The following is a 22,729-nucleotide window of genomic DNA, read 5'->3' as shown; positions in this document are numbered from 1 at the left end:
CTAAAAGTGATTTCTCCATTGAATATTTTAAAAATAATGACTATAGATACTTTTATTCGGAGTCCTATAACGATTTTTCAATTTTCACTCGAGCGCCCTATGCATTTTTCTCCAAATTTCTTATTTTAATGTTTTATGATCGATTGTTAAACTGATCATTGTAATATTGTCTGATCAAAAGTTATATCTAATTAAAATTTCTTTTTAACTTTTGCATATTGTAAGATTTATGGAGGTTTTTTTTTTATAATTCCACAGGTTGCTTCATTGAAATTTGTTTTTTTCAGGAGCAGGGTACCAATTACAGTGAAGTGTCGTGTAATAGGTGATCAGGGGGATAACAGAGTGCTACAGTAGACAGAACATTGACCCAAGCATAAGTTGTTTGGTACCACAGGACAGTCTCCACGCTAATGAATAGCCTAATCAAATCGCAATTAACGATTAATCATGATACTGGCTTTTATCGATCGGTAATTAACCATAAATCAGTTTACAATTGGAAGTAACGAACAAACTTTTTTCCACCTCTCCTATTACCGACTAATCGATTCACAACTTTAATTAAAGTGTTAACGGTAATTTTTCTAATAACCATCGCTAATTAATTTCGCTGAAAACGCGTGGGATCCAGTCGAGCGATGATTAAACAAAGATGAAAAAATCGAACACTTTTAATATCACTGATCAACATTGTCGATGTATCAACAAAAAAAAGTTAATCATCCAGAAAAACGCAAAAAATCTATAAAAGGCTCTGATCACAATTAAACAATGTCTTAGAAAATTAATTGAAATTTGGTCCAAGTGTGAACGATCGAAAAATTAAAATACAGAAAACAATCGTTCGATATTTATACGAGGGTCGGCATCAGCTCGAACAATACGAGAATTTGATGAAAATTTTATTGAACGTTCGAAAGATAAGAAGTATACGTTAAAAGTTCGTTGACACAGTAGCGACCTGTACAAAATATTTTTGAATCGTATTTTCGGTACATGGTCGTTTATAATTAATTTCAAAGTCAAGTGTCGAGAGTGTTATTGGGTGAAAAATTATGGATCAAGGTTTATCGGTGTGGTGTAAGTGGAAAGAGTAACAGGTGTGGTGTAATTTGAGAGGGGGCCGGGACCAAAAGGAGAAAGTAGTGGAATAAAAAACAGATTTTTGTCGAAATGGACGAGGATCGTTCAGCTTTCGTGTGAGTGTGTATTTCTGTCAGTGACCTTGACTTTGAATGGAAGAACGAAGTAACAGTGGGAATAATGCCTGGAATCGTGGTTTTCCGTCGACGCTGGAGCGTCGGCAGCGACGACCTCGTCGTTCCTGGAGCCTTCCTCTTCGTTTTGCACCTGATCTGGTGAGCCTTCCTCTTAAATTTCATTAATCAACGTCGATTATATTGCGATAAAGTTCAACAATGGCAAATTTGATAAAAATAATTGTATTTCGCTAATTTCTCCAAAATTCTTTGCTGAAATTTATTTCCATTGCTCGTGAACGACCATTCGATGAATTTATTTGAATGATATTATACATAAATAAACTGTAAAAATTGTTGATATAATTTAAACTAGAATTGCAAGTTTCGATTGCCATTGTAAATTTACATTGAACTGTAAAAGGACAACACGTGATAAAGTACACTATGAGTTTTTTTTTTTTTTTTTAATTAAAAAGATAAATTTGTGCCAGGCGATAATCGGGAGTTAAAAAATGATTTTGTAAATTTACATTAAATTGTAAAAGAAACAATGTAACAGTTAACACTATCGAATACTTTTAAAATTCAAAAAGTACAATTCAGTGATGGGTTACAATATTCCTTACGTCTGTTGCTGTAATTTTACAAAATTATTTTACACTAATTAACTCTGAATGACAACAATATTTTTCTATTGCAAAGCCAAAAGTCGATATTGTAAAAGTTTATGATACCAGAAAAATTTTATTGAAGGCTGTACTTGCCAAATACTAGTAATCTTTTAATCAGCAAACGGGTCAAAGGGTCACCGGCAATTGAACATTAAGACCGGAAGTGCGTGTTTACCAACACGAAAACACTTTGATTTGCATGGTAGAATTATTTTCGTTCTTGTTGACCTTCGAAATGATTTCAGCCAGTATTTTTCTGGCAGTGGTTTACCACTGAAGTCGTCGAACTCGTTTTCAATGTATACATTATATATATATATATATATATATATATATGTATATGCAGGATCTGCTCAATTTCCTGGACGAGTAGGGAAACTGTGTACTCGTAATGACGTCAAAATGACCAAAAAAATCGATCATGACGTATTTCCTAGATCTGCTTCTCTCGATATTATATTTTCTTTTTTATTAAAGTAAACAAAAAATGTGGTAACATTATGGTTTTTCAATGTATATATATATATATATATATATATATATGGGGCATTCTTTGGAAAATCGACCCCCCCCCCCCCCTCCTGCCTACTTCATTTTTTGAGATAAAATAATTGTCAGCATGAAAATTTTCGTTGAAATGTCTATTTTTTAATACGATTAGGCGTTTTTGAACATTCAAAATGGTCGACCCAGAAGCAAGGCTGAAATAGAAGGATGCGTAAAATGTAATTTAATATTTTGCAATAACTTTTCATCTGGTTTACAAAAATACTCTACAAAGGCTTTTTTTATGTTTTGTAGCCAAAATGGCAGGTAAAATGTAAAAAAATCCACAAAATTGTTTTTTTTATTAATTTTTTTAATACTCTATAGGCTTTAAAAAAATTACTATAGAATAAAAATGCTTAGAATTGATTAAATAATACGCTTAAAATTTTACAGAATTTTTGAAGACATTTTTTGAATATTTCGATTTTGCGAGTTTTCAAAAAATCAAAAATTATTTCCAAAAAACTTGAGAGTACTCTTCAATAAATTCAATGACATTTTTATTCTACAGCAATTTTTATTTAAGCCTGTAGTTTTCAAGAAAAAATTAATACAAAAAAATCCATTTTGTGGATTTTATTACATTTTATCGGCCATTTTCGCAAAAAACATAAAAAAGTCCTATGTAGAGTAATTTGACTAAACCAGATGAAAAGTTATTGCAAAATAATAAACTAACTTTTACGCATCCTTCTATTTTAGACTTGCTTCTGGATCGGCCATTTTGAATGTTCAAAAACGCCTAACGGCATTAAAAAATAGACATTTCAACGAAAATGGTCATATACTGAAAAATATTTTATCTCAAAAATTGAAGTGGGCAGGGGGGGAGGGGACGATTTGGCAAAGAATGCCCCATATATTTGCTACATCTGCTCGATTTCCTGGACGAATAGGAAAACTGTATACTCGTAATGACGTCAAAATGACCAAAAAACCGGTTATGACGTGTTTCCTAAATCTGCTTTTCTCGACAATATATTTTATCTTTTATTAAAATAAACAAAAAATGAGGTAACATTATGGTTTTACCGCGTGAGCTAACTTGAGCGAAAATCTGGGTAATCGGATCGTAAACGTATATAAATATAAAATTTGATATATAGATGCTTTACCACCACCACTGTACAAAAACTTCAAAGGGTAGAGCTTTAATTATCTCTGAATCGCGCGAAGAATAAAATCCGCCAGTCAGCAAATGCAGATTCACTTTTATACGCTGATTTACAATAAGCTGAGCTAAACGTTTCATTTTTTGCTTTGGTAATCGGTTTTACTCGCCATTCTATATTTATAATCTTTCTTTCTCATTCTTCTTTATTCTCTTTCTCCCTCATTTTATTTTTTTTATCACTCTCTATTTCATACACATAACGCATTTACTAGACACGTATAATATATGTTGAATCATCCCAAAGCATCCCATTAAATTGTCCCTGTGCTTGCCTCGAAACAGAAAATTGATCCAAAAATCATGATCCTCTTCTTCCACGTTGGTATTATGTACTGAAGATATTTTGTATTATTATATAGAAATAAGTAAGGAAAAAAAAGCCCATACGGTTTAAACGTTGAGGATTCTCAGTAAATTTTTGATATATATCCTGAGGATATTTTGCGAAATAAGTATACTTAATTCAAAATAACAAAGTCGAAAATGCATGAAAAAGTCAGAAAAAATAGAAAACAATGAAAGGGGAATTTCTAGCTCGAGAAAATTTATTCTAATCAAACGCAATATCCAGAGAACGTCCCGAGTATATTTTCAGGACGTTTGGATATTCTGGGAACGTTCTTAGGATGTTTTTAAGATTTTCGTGATGCTACTAGGTTATAATAAGCTGGTTTCACGCTGAGATTCCTCGGGGTACATTCTCAGTTTCCACCGAGGACATTGCACGCTGTATCAAGGACAAATCGAGAAATGAACCAAAAATAACGCGAAGAAATAAACAAAAGCAGGGAATCCCCACTTTAAATTCTAAATTACGTCGAGTATATTGATTTTACGTTCAGATAATATTTAGAAAATTCTTGAATCTACCCCGAAAATTCCTGCTATTAAAAATAATTAAAAAAAACAACAACAACAACCAAAAAAAAAAAAAAAGAATCACAGTTCAATCACGTCCTTTATATTGGTTTTACCAGTTTCGTGGTGGGAAGCCTCAGTAAATTCTCGGTATCTACCGAAGACATTTTGTGTTTTATTCGGAGTAAATTAAAAAAATGAAACAATAAAAATTGAGATCCCTCGTTGGATGTCGCGTTAAGAAACAATTGATAAAATAAGCGAAACAATGAAAATCCCCATTTCCCTCAATCCTAGTATTTTATTTCGTGTTGAGAGTTTTCAATGTTGAATTCTTAGTAGGACTGCAGTTTTCCTATTGACAAAAAAAAAAAAAAAAAATTGAAACCTGAATTTGGAGAAATTTTACGTTAATAATTCCACATCGCGTTTGATTTAATAAAAAATTTGGCGTAGCTCACGCCTCGCTCGCTATAATTTATTACAGTAATTTGGTTGATTAGATTCGCGTGGCTCACATTTTGCTACGAAGCTTTTCATCCGGTTACCGTATCGTTGTTATAAATATACCTGCGAATTCGTAAAGGACGCTAGTTTATAGAATCTTTCCGGGTTTTGATGAGAAATCGAGCAGCCATAGGTCACGAAGAAACCGTAAAGAAAAATAAACGAGAGAGAGAGAGAGAGAGAGAGAGAGAGAGAGAGAGAGAGAGAGCCATTCCACTCCCATCACCAAAAGCTCAATAAGATAAACCATTGTAGAAGCATGATTGTCTGTCGGAAGTCATCGAGTTTTCCTGGCGTTACTACTGAAATAAAATGTGGTAAATAGATTTTGCTCGAACGTTGCAAACTGTCAATTAATGACGTCATGAAAATAAATTTTGAAATTCCATTAATTCAGAGTCAGTTTTTTCAATTTTTTGTTGTTGTTGAGGACAATCGAAGACTTTAGTAAATTTTATTCAATTTCGAGTTTTATAGGCAGATTAATTTATCAAGTAGTATAAATGAATAGTTGAAAGTAACTGGTTTTAATGATAAATGGAATATTGTTGTTTATTTGGTTTACTTTTTGGTTGTTAGTTGCATTTTCCACAATTTTCTTGCTTTTGATTTTGTAATGTTTATACTACTTGGCGAGAGGCTCTTTAACAAAGGTTCGTGATAAGTCTAGAGAAAACCAAGTCATTAAATCGAAAATAGTAATTTTAATGACAAATGGAATATTTTTGTTCATTTGGTTAATTTTTTGGTTGTTATGTAGTTGCATTTTCCACAACTTTCATGCTTTTGATTTTGTAATATTAATACTACTCGACGAGAGTCTCTTTAACAAAGGCTCGCGAGATAAGCCTAGAGGAAATATCGTTTCAAGATAATAAGAGCTTATGTTCAACAAACTCAGCTTGACTGCTGTGAGAAGGGCACACAACGGAGTCGCATATTTTCTAATATATTTTCACAGACACGTTATTATTTGGTAACACTCTCTCTCTCTTGATATTGTCCGCTTTGCACCGAGTATTGCAAAAGTATATCATCCCGAATGTGTGATCTTGAAGAGTCGTTACGAAATCTTTTATATATACCTAGGAAGAAACAATCAATTACTCGTGCCAAACAATATTGATCGATCACTTCCACTTCACCCAAGTCCATTACAGTTTTTAGGAAAAAATATAGTCAGAGCTTTTGTGAAATGTTGTACACTTGCAACTAATGACGTCATAGAAACAATTTTTTCAATATTACTTCATTTATTTAGTCGACACGATGAATATTTTTATTTCTTTTACTTTTTCATCGTCGTTTCAATGATGAAAAGTTTCTGAGACACTGGCCAGCTTTCTTATTTATTTCTTTAGAAAAGAGCAATTATACGACTTTTCTGAAACAATTTTTTCAATATTATTTCATTTTTTTCGTCGATACGATGAATATTTTTATTTCTTTCACTTTTTCATTGTCATTTCGATAATGAAGAGTTTCTGAGACACTGTCCACTTTTTTTATTTCTTTCTTCATACAAGAGCAATTATACAGCTTTTCTGAAACAATTTTTTGAATATTATCTCATATATTTAGTCGACACGATGAATATTTTTATTTGCTTCACTTTTCATTGTCATTTCGAAGATGAAAAGTTTCTGAGAGGTCGTCCAGTTTTCTTATTTCTGTTTTTAGAAAACAAAAAATAAATATTTCCTGAAATACTACACTTTATTAATAACGTCGTATAAGTTTTTAATTTATCGTTTACACACACTTACCCTTCAATTGTCATTTAAACACTCAAAAACAAGTTTTACACATCGCAATGGTCTTCGAGTTCTGCCATTTCTATTTCTGAAAAAAAAGAAAAAAAAAATGAACATTACAAATTTAATTAACTCGATTAAATTCGGTTATACTCTCATCAATTCAACACATTACGTGTAAAGCACCTATATTTTACATTTTTGATTGGTACACTCTCACGTGTGGTGAATCTATCCATTTTACAGTTCGAGCGACGATCCGTAATCGCTGCAGATTTTTCCGAACAATATAAGCTTGATGAAAGCAAGGAAGAAAAAAAAAACAGAGGGAGTTGTGTATTTAATCGAAAATGAAAGGAATCGATGCGCGTGGATGGAACAACGAACAGACGGCAGTCAGCGGCTGAAATTCAACGCGATGGCTGCAGTCGGCTTTGAAAAGCGAGGCGTGTAAAACAGGACAATTTCGCATGGAAAACTTTCAATATCGCCAACAGTTTCACTCGTTCCTACCCCACGAATTGCAACCGGAAACGGATACGCGTCCAAATGCCAAATTGAAAATAAAATCTTCTTTTTTTTGCCTCTTATCGTTAGCCAGAATTATTTATGAAATTATTCATCGCTTTTTTGATAAGATAAATTGTTTATTTATTTCATAATTGTAAGTATCTCTCGTTCTTTCAGTCATTTTGCGAATACTGCAAGAGAAAATAGATAGTTGTAATCGCAAAATTGAAAATTAAATGGTTTTTTCTCTTCTTATCCTCAGGTCAAATTATTCATGAAATTATTCATCGCTTTTTTGATAAGATAAATTGTTTATTTATTTCATAATTGTAAGTATCTCTCGTTCTTTCAGTCATTTTGCGAATACTGCAACAGGAAATAGATAGTTGTAATCGCAAAATTGAAAATTAAATGGTTTTTCTCCACTTATCCTTAGGTCGAATTATTCATGAAATTATTCATTTATTTATTCGATAAGATAAATTATCGTTGTAACGTATGTATGTCTAAAAGAGATAGTCTGAAGGTGATACACAAGCTCATGCTCAGAAATATCAGCTGGATTAGAGCAAGAAAAACAACCAATTCACAGTTTTCTTCATGTATTTTTACAGGCTCATTGATATCTGGTAGCATTCTTTTTTATACAATTTGTTCTACAGTGTCTGACTACAATGCCTTTTGACATAAAATGAAACTCATTTTTACAAAATTTTGTGTACCAGAAAGAATAAGCAATAAAACACATACTGCTCTTACATAATATTAATAATTATAGACTTCTTCAATTTTATCTAATTCATATAAACTTAGTGCATTATTTAATTATTTCAAAAGTGTAAAAGTATTTTTTAGTTGCGAGGAAACTTAAAACTGCGGGTCTGATGAATATTAAATTCTTTTTGCTTGCAATTTAATTAAATTTCTGTTTTTATTTTGTTTGCTTCACACAGTGTTATGTACCACTGAAATCTTGAAAATGTTAAAAACATTTGAAACAGAGTAACGTTTATTTATTGTTTTATAGGTTAAATATTGATTAATAACAAATAATGTGTAATAATGTTTAATTGGAATAATTACGAGTTGAGAATTAAAGCACAGCTAATAAACGCAGGTCACGTAGTTAAAGCCATTTCAGTTGTAGTTTCGTTTCTTGATTACACGAACGTTTAAATTTCGAATTAACTCCCCCTGTACTGACTAAAGTTTATTTCAGGAGATCACGTGACAATTTGTCCTTTGTTCTTCTTACTATATTATTGTTTCCGAGATGCAAATTGTTGGGTAATTCCTGTTAACAAAAAAGTAATAATATTATAATTTATTTGGTACAAAACTATTAAAGAGGGAATTAAATTCCTTATTACTGACATATATCGTTGTCAAAAATAATGTAATTAAAGGATAAAGCTTAAAATATGCGATAAATTTATCGTATGCTAGGTTAGGTTTCGCATGCACATTGTCATGTTAAGAAAGCTTTTAATTCGTTAAGTATTCAAAGCATTTCAAAATTGGGTCCGAATAAATTTCAATGCCTGGATATGTAAATAACTCTAATTCGCCAAATAAGTAATTATACCAGCGAAAACGTAGTATAGTACAAGCATCAATCGGTTTATTCGATTTGTTTTCATGCTTCCCGCCTTATCGGATTAAATCATACCAGCCAATTACATGTATTTAACATGTAACTAACCCCATCTCACCATCTCACCCCTTTAATTGTGCAAATATTCAGAGGAATGAAAAAAGACAATTTTTAAAGGAAACAACGAAATTAATTCTATATATAGTACATAAAAAAGATAAATCTAGCATCATAATAAATCATCAATACGAAAAACAAAAATTAATATATAATTGAAACAATCGAAAATTCAGTAACTGCTACGCCACTGCATATTCTTTCAAAATGGCTACTACCAAATTTTAGACGTCGGTTGGTTTATAACCAAGCGCGAAAGACAGAAACAAGACAGATAATATTGACTACAAAATTTCACGTGCTTCGAGTTGGGTGAGTTGTTCAAAACTGTACAAATATAGTGTACCAACTTGTGCAATTACAGCGATAAGTTTGTATTATTATTGTGAATCAACAAGCTGACCAAACGCACGCAATTCAACATGGTGTCCGCCGTTGCAAAGTTCAACTCGTTGGTACGAGTTTGAAAAAAGAGAAAGAAAATATTTACTTATCGCGTCTAGCATACACACACACACACACACACACACTATGCCATTCAAACTTATCTCATATTCTTGCATGTATTACTCTTCTTTATTGACCACGTACACAGATTTACGTCGTTTACGCGCTCTCCAAAATCTTCCCCTCCTCCCCCAGCCAATATGGCGGCCGGCTAACGGTCGAAGAAGAGACACAGAGCATGCAGTCACGGAGTACGTACCGAGTAGCTTTCAGTTCTCTGCCCAGGGATTATTGCACGCTTCGGTTATTGTACATAATAATAAGCTACAAATATAATAGTACAAAAATTGAATAATCACTGTTCAAAGTGGTATCCAGTGCATAACAAAGAAGAGTCTTTTAGTACGCGCCTTATCGCGTTCCAGTCGAGTGATCGGCTGCGTTCGGTCACTCACCAATTCAAACAAAGCCACATGCAACTCATGCAAGAGCCAAGTGTACAGTTCACTGTTCGTTCACACACCATACAGTTGGTAACTCGTCGCGGCGGTTGTGTTTATTTTCCCGAGGGAGTCGTATAAAGTACGACAGTTCGTGCACTTGTGTATAGGTTATGTTGGCATTCGGCAGTGATTTGCCACCCAAAAATCAAGCACGTTTTATCATTATACCACCCTAAAACAGTGTAAATGCCGGGGTTAGTTGCTTTCGGTAGGCGATGGACTACTGGCAGCGATGATCTTTTCTTCCCCGGACTTTCCCTTGCGGGTATTCATCTCTTGCAGTAAGCTTATTTATTTTGAATTTTGTTTCTATTATTTTACTCTTTTAACGTAACATAATGTTTTTGTCACGAGTTTGATATTACATTCAGGAGTTTGCTCCATTAAAGAATTTTATTTTTGGTTTATTTAGAGACCAATTAACCATCTAACGTAAGAATATTCTTAATTAATATTTAATTCTTACTTTAGGTTATGAATCAGTCACTTTATCGAAGACGGTTCTATCGATAGGGTCAGCTTACGGAAAAGTTACTTATTGATGTAAAATAAGAATTAGTTGTTAATAACACTCTTACTTTAGATGGCGAGTTAATCATTTTCTTGAAGACTGAGCTCTGTCAACAGAAACGATTTGCAGAAAAGTTACTTATTGATGTGAAGTATAAGAGTTAGTTGTTAGGAACATTCTCACTTTAGATGATGAAGTCGTCTGTAAGCAGAGAAGCAGTAATATTCTTTGATGAGGCAAGTTCCCAAGTAAAATGTCAAACCAAAAATAAAAAAAAAGTCGGAAATTTTTTCTTTGAAGATTCGTCTTTATGGCACCAACTACACTTTTTTACAAAGTTTGAAAAAATCGGTCGAAGAACTCTTAATCTACATATTTATCTAGTCTTATTTCGGTATAATTATCTGTCCTATTATAATATTTATCATTTTAAAAAATATTATGTTTTTCTTACTCTTGCCATTACTTATCTCATACAGTAAATTTTCTTGTTTTTGATTTTATTCTTCATATTTTCCTTTTATAATGTAATATTGATAAACTGTTATTTATTTTTGTCATTCTCTGCCTCTCGCGGTAAGTTTAATTTTAAGTAAACACTTTCCAGGAATGCGAATAATAATGGTGTATACTGACAGAAAATAATTTTAATCTTTTTCACTCGAAGTGCTCTTAATGGGCACACCGTTAATGTACTGCAATGAAGATCAAGCGATTATAATTTACTCTGATAGCACATGATGTTCGGGGGACATCCTCAGCATGTTCACTGGACATTTGGATATTCTCGGAGTGTTCTAAGGATGCCCTTGGGATACTTGTGCTATTGGGGATACAGTTAAATTTTATATGCAAATTCTGCTTTCAGATGAATCACACCTTTCATATCTGGGTACAGTAAAAAAATCCTAACTGCTGCAAGTTTTAACGAAAAGTTCGATTGCAAAGGGTTAATAAAAATTTGTCTGAAATTCTTAACATTTGCAATAGTATATTGTACAACAAGGGAGGAAAGTTGACGATTGCAGACGAGTGTAATTTTGGCAGCACGAGCGAAGCGAGGGTTGCCATTTACACGAGTGCAATCGTCAAATTATTTCATCTTGTGTTATACACGACCACAAAAAACAAGCTTCGCTTGTAAAAAAGGACGGCAAGTACATAAGTCGTCTCCAGCATGATTAATACAGTAATATAAAATAATTTAATTTAAAAAAATAGTGAAATCCTAATGTTAGGCAAGTATAAATTTTTACCATGGCGAAAATTGAAATTTGGAAAAAAGTAAATAGTAACACAAAAATTACTTGCCGGGCCCGCAATATTAATGTGTAAGTCGCTATCTTGCAATATAAGCGTTGCTTCTCGTAAGTTAAAAATGCGGCTATTTAATACGATTGCATACAACGGGCCGGGCAAGTAATTTTTGTGTTACTATTTACTTTTTTCCAAATTTCAATTTTCGCCATGGTAAAAATTTATACTTGCCTAACATTAGGATTTCACTATTTTTTTAAATTAAATTATTTTATATTACTGTATTAATCATGCTGGAGACGACTTATGTACTTGCCGTCCTTTTTTTACAAGCGAAGCTTGTTTTTTGTGGGATCTTATAACGTTTTGCAAGAATATAGGAATTAAAACTAAACAATTGTTTCAACTAATTCAATATAACAAAACATTTTCCAATGTCCTCATAAATCCATAATGTAAAGCTTTAGTTCATAATATTAATTTATTAATCTATTAAATAAAATACAAAATATTACAATGATGGATTTTTATCATAATTACACTTTTAGAGGCTTTAAACATAGTATTCAATGACTGTTTGAATTATATTTCCAACATTTTATACCCAAAATCACCTTAAAGCTCTTCGCTTTCAAAGATTTGCTTCTAAATTTACCTCTAAATCCACCTTTTTCTTAAGTGTTACTCTCACTATCAATTTTTTATTATGGCTCTTTCTTTGGTAAACTGGTGCCATTTATATATTCTTTTGATTAATATAAACTGTAAAATATATATCAGTTAATGCAATGGAAGCCTATGTTTTTTAGGTATACTGCTTTCAATTTCCTGAATTTACACACTGTATACTCTATTACATGTGAAATATTGAAATCATGAAATCTCTTCATATTTACACATCTACATGATTTTATTATAAATTTCATCAACTATGTGATTTCTAAATCCATAATTGTATACCTAAAATCACCTGCAAGCCCTTCAATCTCAAGGATTTTCTTAGGACTTGACTCATTTTTCCACTTTTTTCTTAGCTGTCACTCTCAATATCAACTTTGCATTATGTCACTTTCTCCAGTACACTAGTGCCATTTATATTTCCCTTTCATTAATATAAACTAGGAAATACACCAATTAATGCAATGGAAGCCTCTCTTTTTAGATGTACAGCTTTCAGCTTCCTAAATTTAATCACCGTATGACCCATCACATGTAAAATATAGCAATCATGAATTCTTTTCATATTTACAGATCTATATGATATTGTTATAGTTTTCATTAACTATTTGATTTATATTTCTAAAATTGTATGCCCAAAATCACCTACAAGCCTTTCATTATCATGAATTGGCTTCCAATTTTTTTAATTTCTCCACCTTTTCCTAAGGTTTAACTCTCAACATTAATTTTGCATTATGGCTCTTTCTATGGCATACTGGTATCATTTCTGACTTCTTTTAGTTAATATTACAGCTCAAGCCTGCACAATGTGACACAATAAACACATTATTATAATTCAATCTAAAATAAAATCTCACTAAGTACCAAAAAATATATTACATACTATATTATAAAATTCAATGTTATACTTATAAAAAATTAAATTTGGATCATTTTTTTGAGATAATAATAATTTTTTCTACTCTGAATTGTGGGAAGCGTAGATAAATATTTGGTTTTAATACTTTTTTATATTATATATGAATATTATTTAACGATTATCAAATATTCATCTACTTTTCTTTAATCGTGGTAATAAGAGTTTTATTGTCTCCTGGAAAATTGACTGTATATATGATATAACCTATCAGACAGTTAAATTCCACATAAGTTTAAAGATAAAAGAAAGTTGAACATGCATTTTGTTAATGATTTTGATACCTAGAAGTTTAGCATATGATTTTCAAATACCTTAACACTTTCTTGTAACTAATATGCTCCTGATAATCACCGATGCACATAAACGTTGAATGTATACTTCTCCTTGGCAGTGTTGAAAATATGTAAATGTTAATCTTACTTCATTTAGTCAGCTCTATCCTCAGCAATGAAAATTGAAATGGTCTATTTTAATTTATCTGAAAAAGAAATTTCACAATTACCACAAAGTATACTAACATCCTGTATTGTAAAATATAATACGTTATACTTATCTAATAATTGTCGACTCCTTGTGTCATTATTATTCGATTTTATTTGCCATTTTAAAAATTAAACTCGTTCACTAACATGATAATGAACATTCTCACTGTATTAAATATACATAACCTTACATTACTATTGACAGTTAACAAGTCGCCGGATTAGTTATATCGATTACATCGATTTATTTGCAAGTTCACAACTATAGTTTTATCGTTGAGTATAGTTTGTTGGAAGCGATGTGAAAATAACGTCACTTTCCTTAGCGGCCAACTTCAGCCCAAGACATACAGAATCGGGAAGAAAGGACGGAGATGAATTTCAACTTCGGCATATACAGGGTCTTTTCCTAACGGCGGGACATAGGAGATTTCGTGTTATTTGACTATAGTACTTTTTACTATAGTCAAATTACTATTTTCCGTTTAATTTAAGTATTAATCGAGGTCACCAAGATTAATTAAGTAAAATGATATTTATAATAAATAATAGAAGCAATTAAACTAAAGTAACCATTAAAACTTAACTATCTACGCTTTTATTAATTATATTAATGTATAGTAAGTGCTTCAATGCTATAGTCAAATAACACAATCCTATGTCCCGCCGTTAGGAAAAGACCCTGTATATAGCTAACAGAGTATGAGATCTCTGGATTGCGTGAACCGATTTTAATGTTTATGGGCTCAAATGAAAGCTTGTTCAAAACCATTTTAAGAAAAGCTTTGCTTAAATCATGATAGTGGATTATTCTCAAAGAAAAATCGGTTTGAAAATTAGGACAGCCAAACTTGCTGTATAAGAGAGTAGTGCCTCGACGGCTGTATATACATGTCATTATCTACTTTTATGTGTACTTGCCGTCGAGACACTACCGTGTCTCTTGATATTTTTCATCAAAAGTGTATGAAAAGTGGGTTTTTGTCATCGTAGTTAACTACCGGACCGAAAACGGCTGTTTTCACGTCAGTATCACCCGCGCATGCGCATTAGTGTTTTATTTCACTTTCGGCCCAAGGGAAAAAGACTTTTTTTCCTCCCAAGGGTCGAAAATGAAGCAAAACTCTAGTGCGCATGCGTGGCTGCGACTGGCGTGAAAACAGCCGTTTTCGGCCCGGTAAACTACGCTGAAAAGAGCCACTTTCCATGCACGTGATGAAAAATAAAGTTGTTATCATTCAGTCAACATAACTCACAGTTATTCGCCGAAAAGCCATATCACAAAATTAACACTTTTAACAAAAGATAATTTAAAGTTAGCATCTAGAAAGTTCACGTTATACCATGTTCTTTAAGATATAACACTGAAAGGTATCAAAATGGTCACTTTATGTTATTATTTGTTAAATGCGTTAGCTGAATAACATAATTTTTTAACGAATCGCTTTAGGCAATGCTGACTGGGCAGTTAATATTTCATGCTATAACTTAATAGATATTTTTATAGATATTTATAATTAGAGTTCTCAATATTAAATATTAAATATTAAATATACTAATAAATTTCTGTTACATCACATTAACTAGATACGCTTTCGCAATTTCATTTCGTATACATATATGTACTATTTCTATCTTTATTTTCCAACATTGACAGTGTAAACTCATGTTCAGAAAATTATGGATTAGCCTATCGAGAAATAAATTTTGAAAGCATTTAATAGTAGCTTCCTTTTGTATATTCGGTTTTTTTTTTATTTGAAGTATTTATAGTACGACTGTTTTATACATCATAATATTTTTAAATAGTATCCACGATTTTATAGTTATGCAGATACTAATTGAATCAAGTAAACAACAGTTATTTTGATTATGTTTTGTGAGCACGGATAGAATGTCAGTGAGCGAGAATCAAAACGAAGGAAGCTTTTTTGAAAAATTTGATTTCTTAGAACACGGATTTGTCTCTGTTTACATTTCTTTAATACGTTTGCACTGTGCATTGTAGTATTTATACGTGTCTCAAATATTGCGTGATCCATTTCATAGATAAAATATATATATATATCAAGAAACACGGTAGTGTCTCGACGGCAAGTACACACATATATAGTCGAGCGCTATCGTGTAACTTATACAGTAAGTTTAGCCGTCCCAATTTTTAAATCGACGTATCTCTGTGAATTATGCATTGCCACGATTTAACCATAGCATATCTGAATAAGGTTTTCAAAGAGCTTTCGAATGAGACCTCGGACATTAAAATCGGTTCACGCAATCCAGAGATCTCGTACTCTGTTGTCTATATATATACCGAAATATTACGATTCTTCTTTTTCTCCTTCAATCCTCGGCGGATGTCTTCGCCCTGAAGTTAGTCGCTTTGACGTCATTTTTCTACTACTGTGCTACCAACCAATTTTTGACTTTGACAGTTTTGATCTCTTTAATGATAATGAGGTTGTATTTAGTATTGTCTCGCTCGAATTTTGATCTGACGTATTGTCGACCGTGTGTGTATCTAATTAACCTGACGCAGTGAGGCTAGTTTGTGATTAAAAGTGTCAATTTAGCAAATCCACAAAAACTTCCAATTAATTATAATAAGAGGAACCAATAATTAGATAAGTATAACATTCTATTTTATAATATAGAATGCAATAAGCTTTGTGGTACTTTGTGAAGTTTCTTTTTCAGATTAAATGTGAAAATAAAACAGCTCCTTTTTCATCGCGGAGGATAGAACTGACTGGATAACCTGAGATTTATATTCATAACTTTGCTAATGAAAAGTTTACGTTAAATATTAATGTGCATCAATCAGTATCAGGATTATATTAATAGGTAGAAATTGTTAAGGTATTTGAAAATCATATATGCTATACCTTAAGGCATTAAAATCAATAACAAAATGCATGTTTCAATTTTTTTAATTGATATGGATACCAAATGTCCAAAAGATTATATCCTACATTTGAACAATTTTCCTGGAGACAATAAAACTTTCTTATTACTATATACGATTAGAGAAAAGTAGATGAATATTTGCTTAACGTTTTATTTAATATTCAATGATAATAAAAAAGAACATTTAAACCAAATATTTATCTCTACGCCTCTCTAAGTAAAGTAAAAAGAAATTATTATCGTCTCCAAAATATTGTATAAATTTGGTATATGTTCTTTCAGAAAAATAGTATGAATATGTTATTAATAAATAATAATCTAGCATTCCTGATTTTATAAAATAAATAGTAGAGTCTGTATTTTCATGAAAAGAAGTCTTTTGCAAAAGAACTGTAGTCTATTAATAAGCACAGTTAACTCTATGTATAATTTTCAAAAGATGATAAATATATATAATAGTGTCAGCAATATCGCATAAGCCAAGAAAATTAAGTAGTACAGCTAGTAAAATATTTAAGATTAAAAAATATAAACTGTAGAAATAGCTGTTCATCTATTACCAAAATTAAATTAAATGGTGGCGAAATTAATAGGATATTTGCAAATATCACATACTGTACACCATCTTAAACACATCTAACCATCAAGTTGGATAAAAAGTAATAAAAATGGCTTTTGCATTATGTATGGTGTATAAGGTAACAATAAAAGCATCTTTGAGTTGACTTTAAAAAATTTTAACGAATAATATGTAATAAGTTCAACAGATTTCAAAAAATATATTAAATAAAATATTTAATAACTAGCAAAAATCTACTAGATATTAGGCTATAAATTTCTATGGACATAGTACGTAGTGTATTTCTTTCATTTCTTATCTACCTTGTGCAATTATTAAATTCTGTATTGAAGTATACCAAATTTAGAACGACGATAAAATACTCTAATTTCTGTATGAAATCTGGTAGAATGCAAATTTTATGCGTAAGACCAGACCCTGCAAAAATGTCAAAAAGTAACTAAATTTTCATCAATGTTATGAACATTTAAAGCTTTAAGGTCCATTTTCCCTTCAAAATATATAAAAAAATTACTAAATTCACATCATGATGTGAATTTAGGGCCTGGTATTTTAATTTCTTTTCAGAATGCATTAAATTTGTATTAATTAGCATTTTAAAAGCAAAAACTTGCAGGTTATTTTGGGCATAAAATCTTGGAAATATAATTCAAATATAGTCAGTGAATATTACGAGGGAACTCTCCAAAAGTGTAATTATGATACAAATTCATTATTGCATTATTTTGTATTTTATTTAATAGATTATTAAGTTAATGTCTGAATTAAAATTTTACATTTTGCAACAATATGGACATTGGAAAATGTTTCTTTAGTTTGTATTAATTAAAACAATTATTTACTTTTATTTTCTACATTCTTGCAAAACGTTATAAGATCCCACAAAAAACAAGCTTCGCTGATAAAAAAAGGCGATAAGTACATTAATCGTCTAGCATGAATAATATAATAAAATAAAATATTCGAATTAAAAAAATGAGTGAAATCCAAATGTTAGGCAAGTATACATTTTTACTGTAGCAAAAGTTAAAATTTCTGAAAAATAATAGTAATGTAACAAAGTTACTTGCGGGCCCATAAAGTTCATACGTAAGTGGCTATCTTACAACACAAGCGTTGCTTCTCATAATTTCAAAATGTGGCTTTTTAATGCCATTGCATACAACGGGCCTGGTAAGTAACTTTGTTGTATTACTATTATTTTTTAGAAATTTTAACTTTTGCTACAGTAAAAATATACTTGCCTAACATTTGGATTTCACTCATTTTTTTAATTTGAATATTTTATTTTATTATATTATTCATGCTAGACGATTAATGTACTTACCGCCTTTTTTTACAAGCGAAGCTTGTTTTATGTGGGATATATATATAACCACGTTCTTTATTCGAGAATTATTCATTATTCAACGATGTCTACGCGAGGATAAGAATATTAACTTCCGGTTTTCCAAACCTTAACGCTTTCCAGAGCAGGAAAGTAAGTCTGAAACGTGAAAATTTTCTCTGTTTAAATTAAATTAAAAAATTCCCAATAAAAAAAAATATGATCTCTCTTAACATTTTTATTTCCATCAATATTTACACTGTTTTTACACTTTATTCTACGTTAAATGATGCTTATATTTTTGTTAGAATCAAAAAAAATAAATTATTGGTCTGAGCGATACATGTAACTTTATACGTGGTAGGAAATAAGGTAAAAATAACATTTATCTGCAGGATTATCTCCTCGAGTGGAACAATATTGAACTTTGCTTGTATTATTCCTACAATCACACGCGTTCCACGAATAACAATTATGTTTCGCATGTTTGACAAATTGCGAGTCTATCGTTAATTCTTGTAGTATATATATATATAGACATGTCATTATCTACTTTTATATGTACTTGCCGTCGAGACACTACCGTGTCTCTTGATATATATATTTACACCCTTTTAATTATCAAAAGTTTAAACTTAATTTTTGCAAGTTAAATCACATTTACTTTTCACGAGTCTTTTCTCTGTTTTCCTTTGTACCTTACGTAATTGTATACAGTTACAGTAATTAAATATCAATGAAAAAAACTTTTGGTAACGAAAGTTTCTTTTTGCAAAAAAAATTTTCAGTTTTTCCGCAGTTTTAATCGACCCTTTTGCCGTTATAATTTCTCTGTGGCAGGTATTTTTTTCGTCCACATGCTCAATTTCTTTGTAGCTGCAATTTCTTTGTACTTATAAATTCTCTGGTGCATCAATAGCCTTTGAAGTGTTAATACTCCACACTCTCAATTCCTCGTGCGCACTTATAAAGCAGCCAACTTTTCTGCAACTCAAATTTTTTTTACAACTGCAAAGTGCTTCTCCCTCTCTTTCCAATTGTGATTTTGCCAGGAATATACAGTTTCGTATTGGTGGTAATCGGGGGTGTATATGTGTATGTATATAGTACGTGGATAGTACGTGTGCAATGGTTGCCCCTCGCCTACGCCAATGTCGACACGAATCAATTATTTTCTGCCTCGCAACTGTTTATTAATTTTTAGCACAAATACTCGTCTCACCAGGTTTCTCCACAGGAATTGTATAACATTGAATCATCGAATTTCCATTTTCGTCTTTTGTCGGATCAATAATGCTCTTGCTCAATGTTAACGGTTTAAATTATTTATGATATTTCGTTGATCATCTTTTCTGCATCGTCTCGCTATAAATACTTCAGACATCAGAATTTTGTTGTAAAATATTGTGTAAAACTAGGTTATATGTTGGATATAAATTTTTAATTTATCAAGTTAAGATTTTAGAAAATTTTTTGATATAAATTTTATCAGAGTAATTGTATAATTTTACTTGTATTAATTTGGACAAAAAAACAGCAATTTTGTGTTTTTTCTTCGAAACCAAAAATCTCATAACAAATAATTTTAATCTAAAACGATACTTTCACTAATATTAATGATTAAACGTGAATATAATTAACGTGCTGATCGTAATTGATGGCAGAGAAGGAAAAGCTTTTGATGGATGCTGTATATATTTAATAGTATAGTGAAATTCGGGTAACAGAGAATGTTGCTGCTTATTGTTAGTTAACGTGTTAACGGTGATTTGGTAAATGGAACGAATGCGTTATCGCAATTAAAGCAAGTGCGTGATCCACGTGTGTCTGGTGAGTTTCAATAATTTGATTTTACAGTAACAAGATTTCCGAGTAATGTAGCGATATATAGTTACCGTTAGAATGCATATATATCATGGAAATGGGAATTAATTCTCAAATGGCTGATTTTTAAAGAGAAAATTTAACAAATCGTGTGTTGTACTGAGTGTAATTTGAATAATTAATTTTTATTAATGATAATATTTGTTTAATTAGTAAATTCCTTAATTAGCAGTTCCAGGGATAATATTGTTTCCTACAAAAATACTGGAAATTTCTTGGAAGAGACTGTGATGGATCCAATGACGTAGGACGAAAAAGAAAAAAATGAGAAAAAATACAATTTCCACTCGTTTCGATAAACAATGCAATAAGTTTGTTTTTTTTTCTTTTTTTTTTTTTTTATTGGTAGATAACACCGTGGTAGGTCGTTTCTCTAGATTTCCCGAGGTCCCTAGCCATTTCAAGAAATGGCATGCCAGTTATCAGCATTTGCAAGCATAACGTGGGCAACGGTCCTAACGACTTTGCCACTCTTACCACTAAACATTAAGTCCATTTCAAAAGTTTCATTTGTCATTTACTCTCTTTTTATTGTTATGTTTTTTTTTTATGTCTTTCTAGTTCTTTCCTCTTTTTTATCACCCCCTTTTCCACTGTTATTGCTTGTCTCGATCATGTAGAGTTCGTTTTGTTTACATTACTTAGGTTACGGACAGTTTACCTTTTCACTTTAATTTTAGTTAGATCCAGTATACTATGTTTGTAAACACTAAGAGACTTCTGTAGATGAGAGATTTTTACCATGTATATAGAGGGTGTAACGAAACGACCGGCTTTTCTCGTAACTGGAGGTTCGGGGTGACAAACCGAGTGCACGTGTAAAATTTTGCTCGAATCGTTCAAGGGGTTTAAAAGTTATTTACATTTTAAAATCACCCTTTTTCGGTCCTTTTCGAACGACTTTGACCGCACAATGGAAAGTGGAGAAAGTGAAAAAACAATTGATGAACACCCCAATTAGAATGTAAAAGTTATCGATCGCACGCGATAATACTTTTGCTATTTATTCCATTAATCTGGCTATCAGATCAGTTTTAAAAATAGCAAAATCCTTTTCATTACATTCCCAATTCAATTCAGTACAATTATCATTGACTGAATTTATGGAAAGAGCGAGAAGACGCAATGAAAAGGAAAGTATCAGAAACTAAGATGTCGCGCGAACACGCACTGATAATTTAATAGGAAACGCATGAGGACATTCTCTTTCTACTAACAAAGCTAAAGAGAATGATCGAAAATCAATACATTGATGATAGAGAAAACTAAACTTACTCATTTAATGTTCTCCAAGTTCTTTAACATCGAAATTTTTGGAAAAAGCTTCAAACTGGCTCTTCGATGATTTCCAGAAAGCACACTATCACTGTTTTTGCATTTAAGCATTCGTGAATTTAAACAAATTAGATATTAACCTACGTTTCTTCAAAACACTGGTTAATTTGACACTTTTGAACTGTTTGAAGTAGGCTGATTAAGAGTAGTCGAAACGAATTACTTATTATTTCTCCTCTCTGTGTGTGTGTCTCTCTCTCTCTCTCTCTCTCTCTTTCTCTTCAGCATACTTCAAACAGTTCAAAAGTGTCAAATTAACCGGTGTTTTGAAGAAACGTAGGTTAATACCTAATTTGCTTAAATTCGCGAGTTCTTAAATGCAAAATCAATGAAAGTGTGCATTCTGGAAATCATCGAGGAGCCAGTTTAAAGCTTTCTTAAAAACTTTGATGTAAAAGAACTTGGAGAACATTAAATGGATAAGTTTAGTTTTCTCTATCATCAATGTATTGATTTTCAATCATTCTCTTTAGTTTCGTTAGTAGAAAGAGAATGTCCTCATGCGTTTCCTATTAAATTATCAGTGCGTTCGCGCGACATCTTAGTTTCTGTTACTTTCCTTTTCATTGCGTCTTCTCGCTCTTTCCATAAATTCAGTCAATGATAATTGTACTGAATTGAATTGGAAATGTAAAGAAAAGGATTTTGCTATTTTTAAAATTAATCTGATAGCCAGATTAATGGAATAAATAGCAAAAGTATTATCGCGTGGGATCGATAACTTTTACATTCTAATTGGGGTGTTCATCAATTGATTTTCACTTTCTTCACTTTCCATTGTGCAATCAAAGTCGTTCGTTCGAAAAGGACCGAAAAAGGGTGATTTTTAAATGTAAATAACTTTTAAACCTCTTGGACGATTCGAACGAAATTTTACACGTGCACTCGGTTTGTCACCCCGAACCTCCAGTTACGAGAAAAGCCGGTCGTTTCGTTACACTCTGTATAACAATAATT

General features: G+C 31.5%; 1 protein-coding gene across 5 annotated transcripts in view; it reads left to right on the top strand.

The window, feature by feature from the left end:
* inaE (inactivation no afterpotential E) overlaps positions 1-22,729 on the top strand; it is a 94,632-nt gene that overhangs the window by 5,183 nt on the left and 66,720 nt on the right. For 3 of the 5 annotated variants that reach the window (XM_066744114.1, XM_066744116.1, XM_066744113.1), the window contains exon 3: positions 288-1,361. In XM_066744114.1, the coding sequence (XP_066600211.1) occupies positions 1,267-1,361 (95 nt within the window). In that variant the 5' untranslated portion in view covers positions 288-1,266. Of the gene's footprint in view, positions 1-287; positions 1,362-8,516; positions 9,252-22,729 lie in introns of those variants that run through there. The other 2 variants (XM_066744119.1, XM_066744117.1) reach the window with 2 other exon arrangements.

The sequence above is a fragment of the Prorops nasuta genome, unplaced genomic scaffold (genome assembly GCF_024137725.1).
Source record: "Prorops nasuta isolate Cenicafe-Biocafe unplaced genomic scaffold, Cenicafe_Pnas_1.2 PNAS00035, whole genome shotgun sequence".
Taxonomy (NCBI): Eukaryota; Metazoa; Arthropoda; class Insecta; order Hymenoptera; family Bethylidae; genus Prorops; species Prorops nasuta.
Note: the sequence above shows the minus strand (reverse complement) of the source record. Positions and strands in the feature narration are given on the sequence as shown.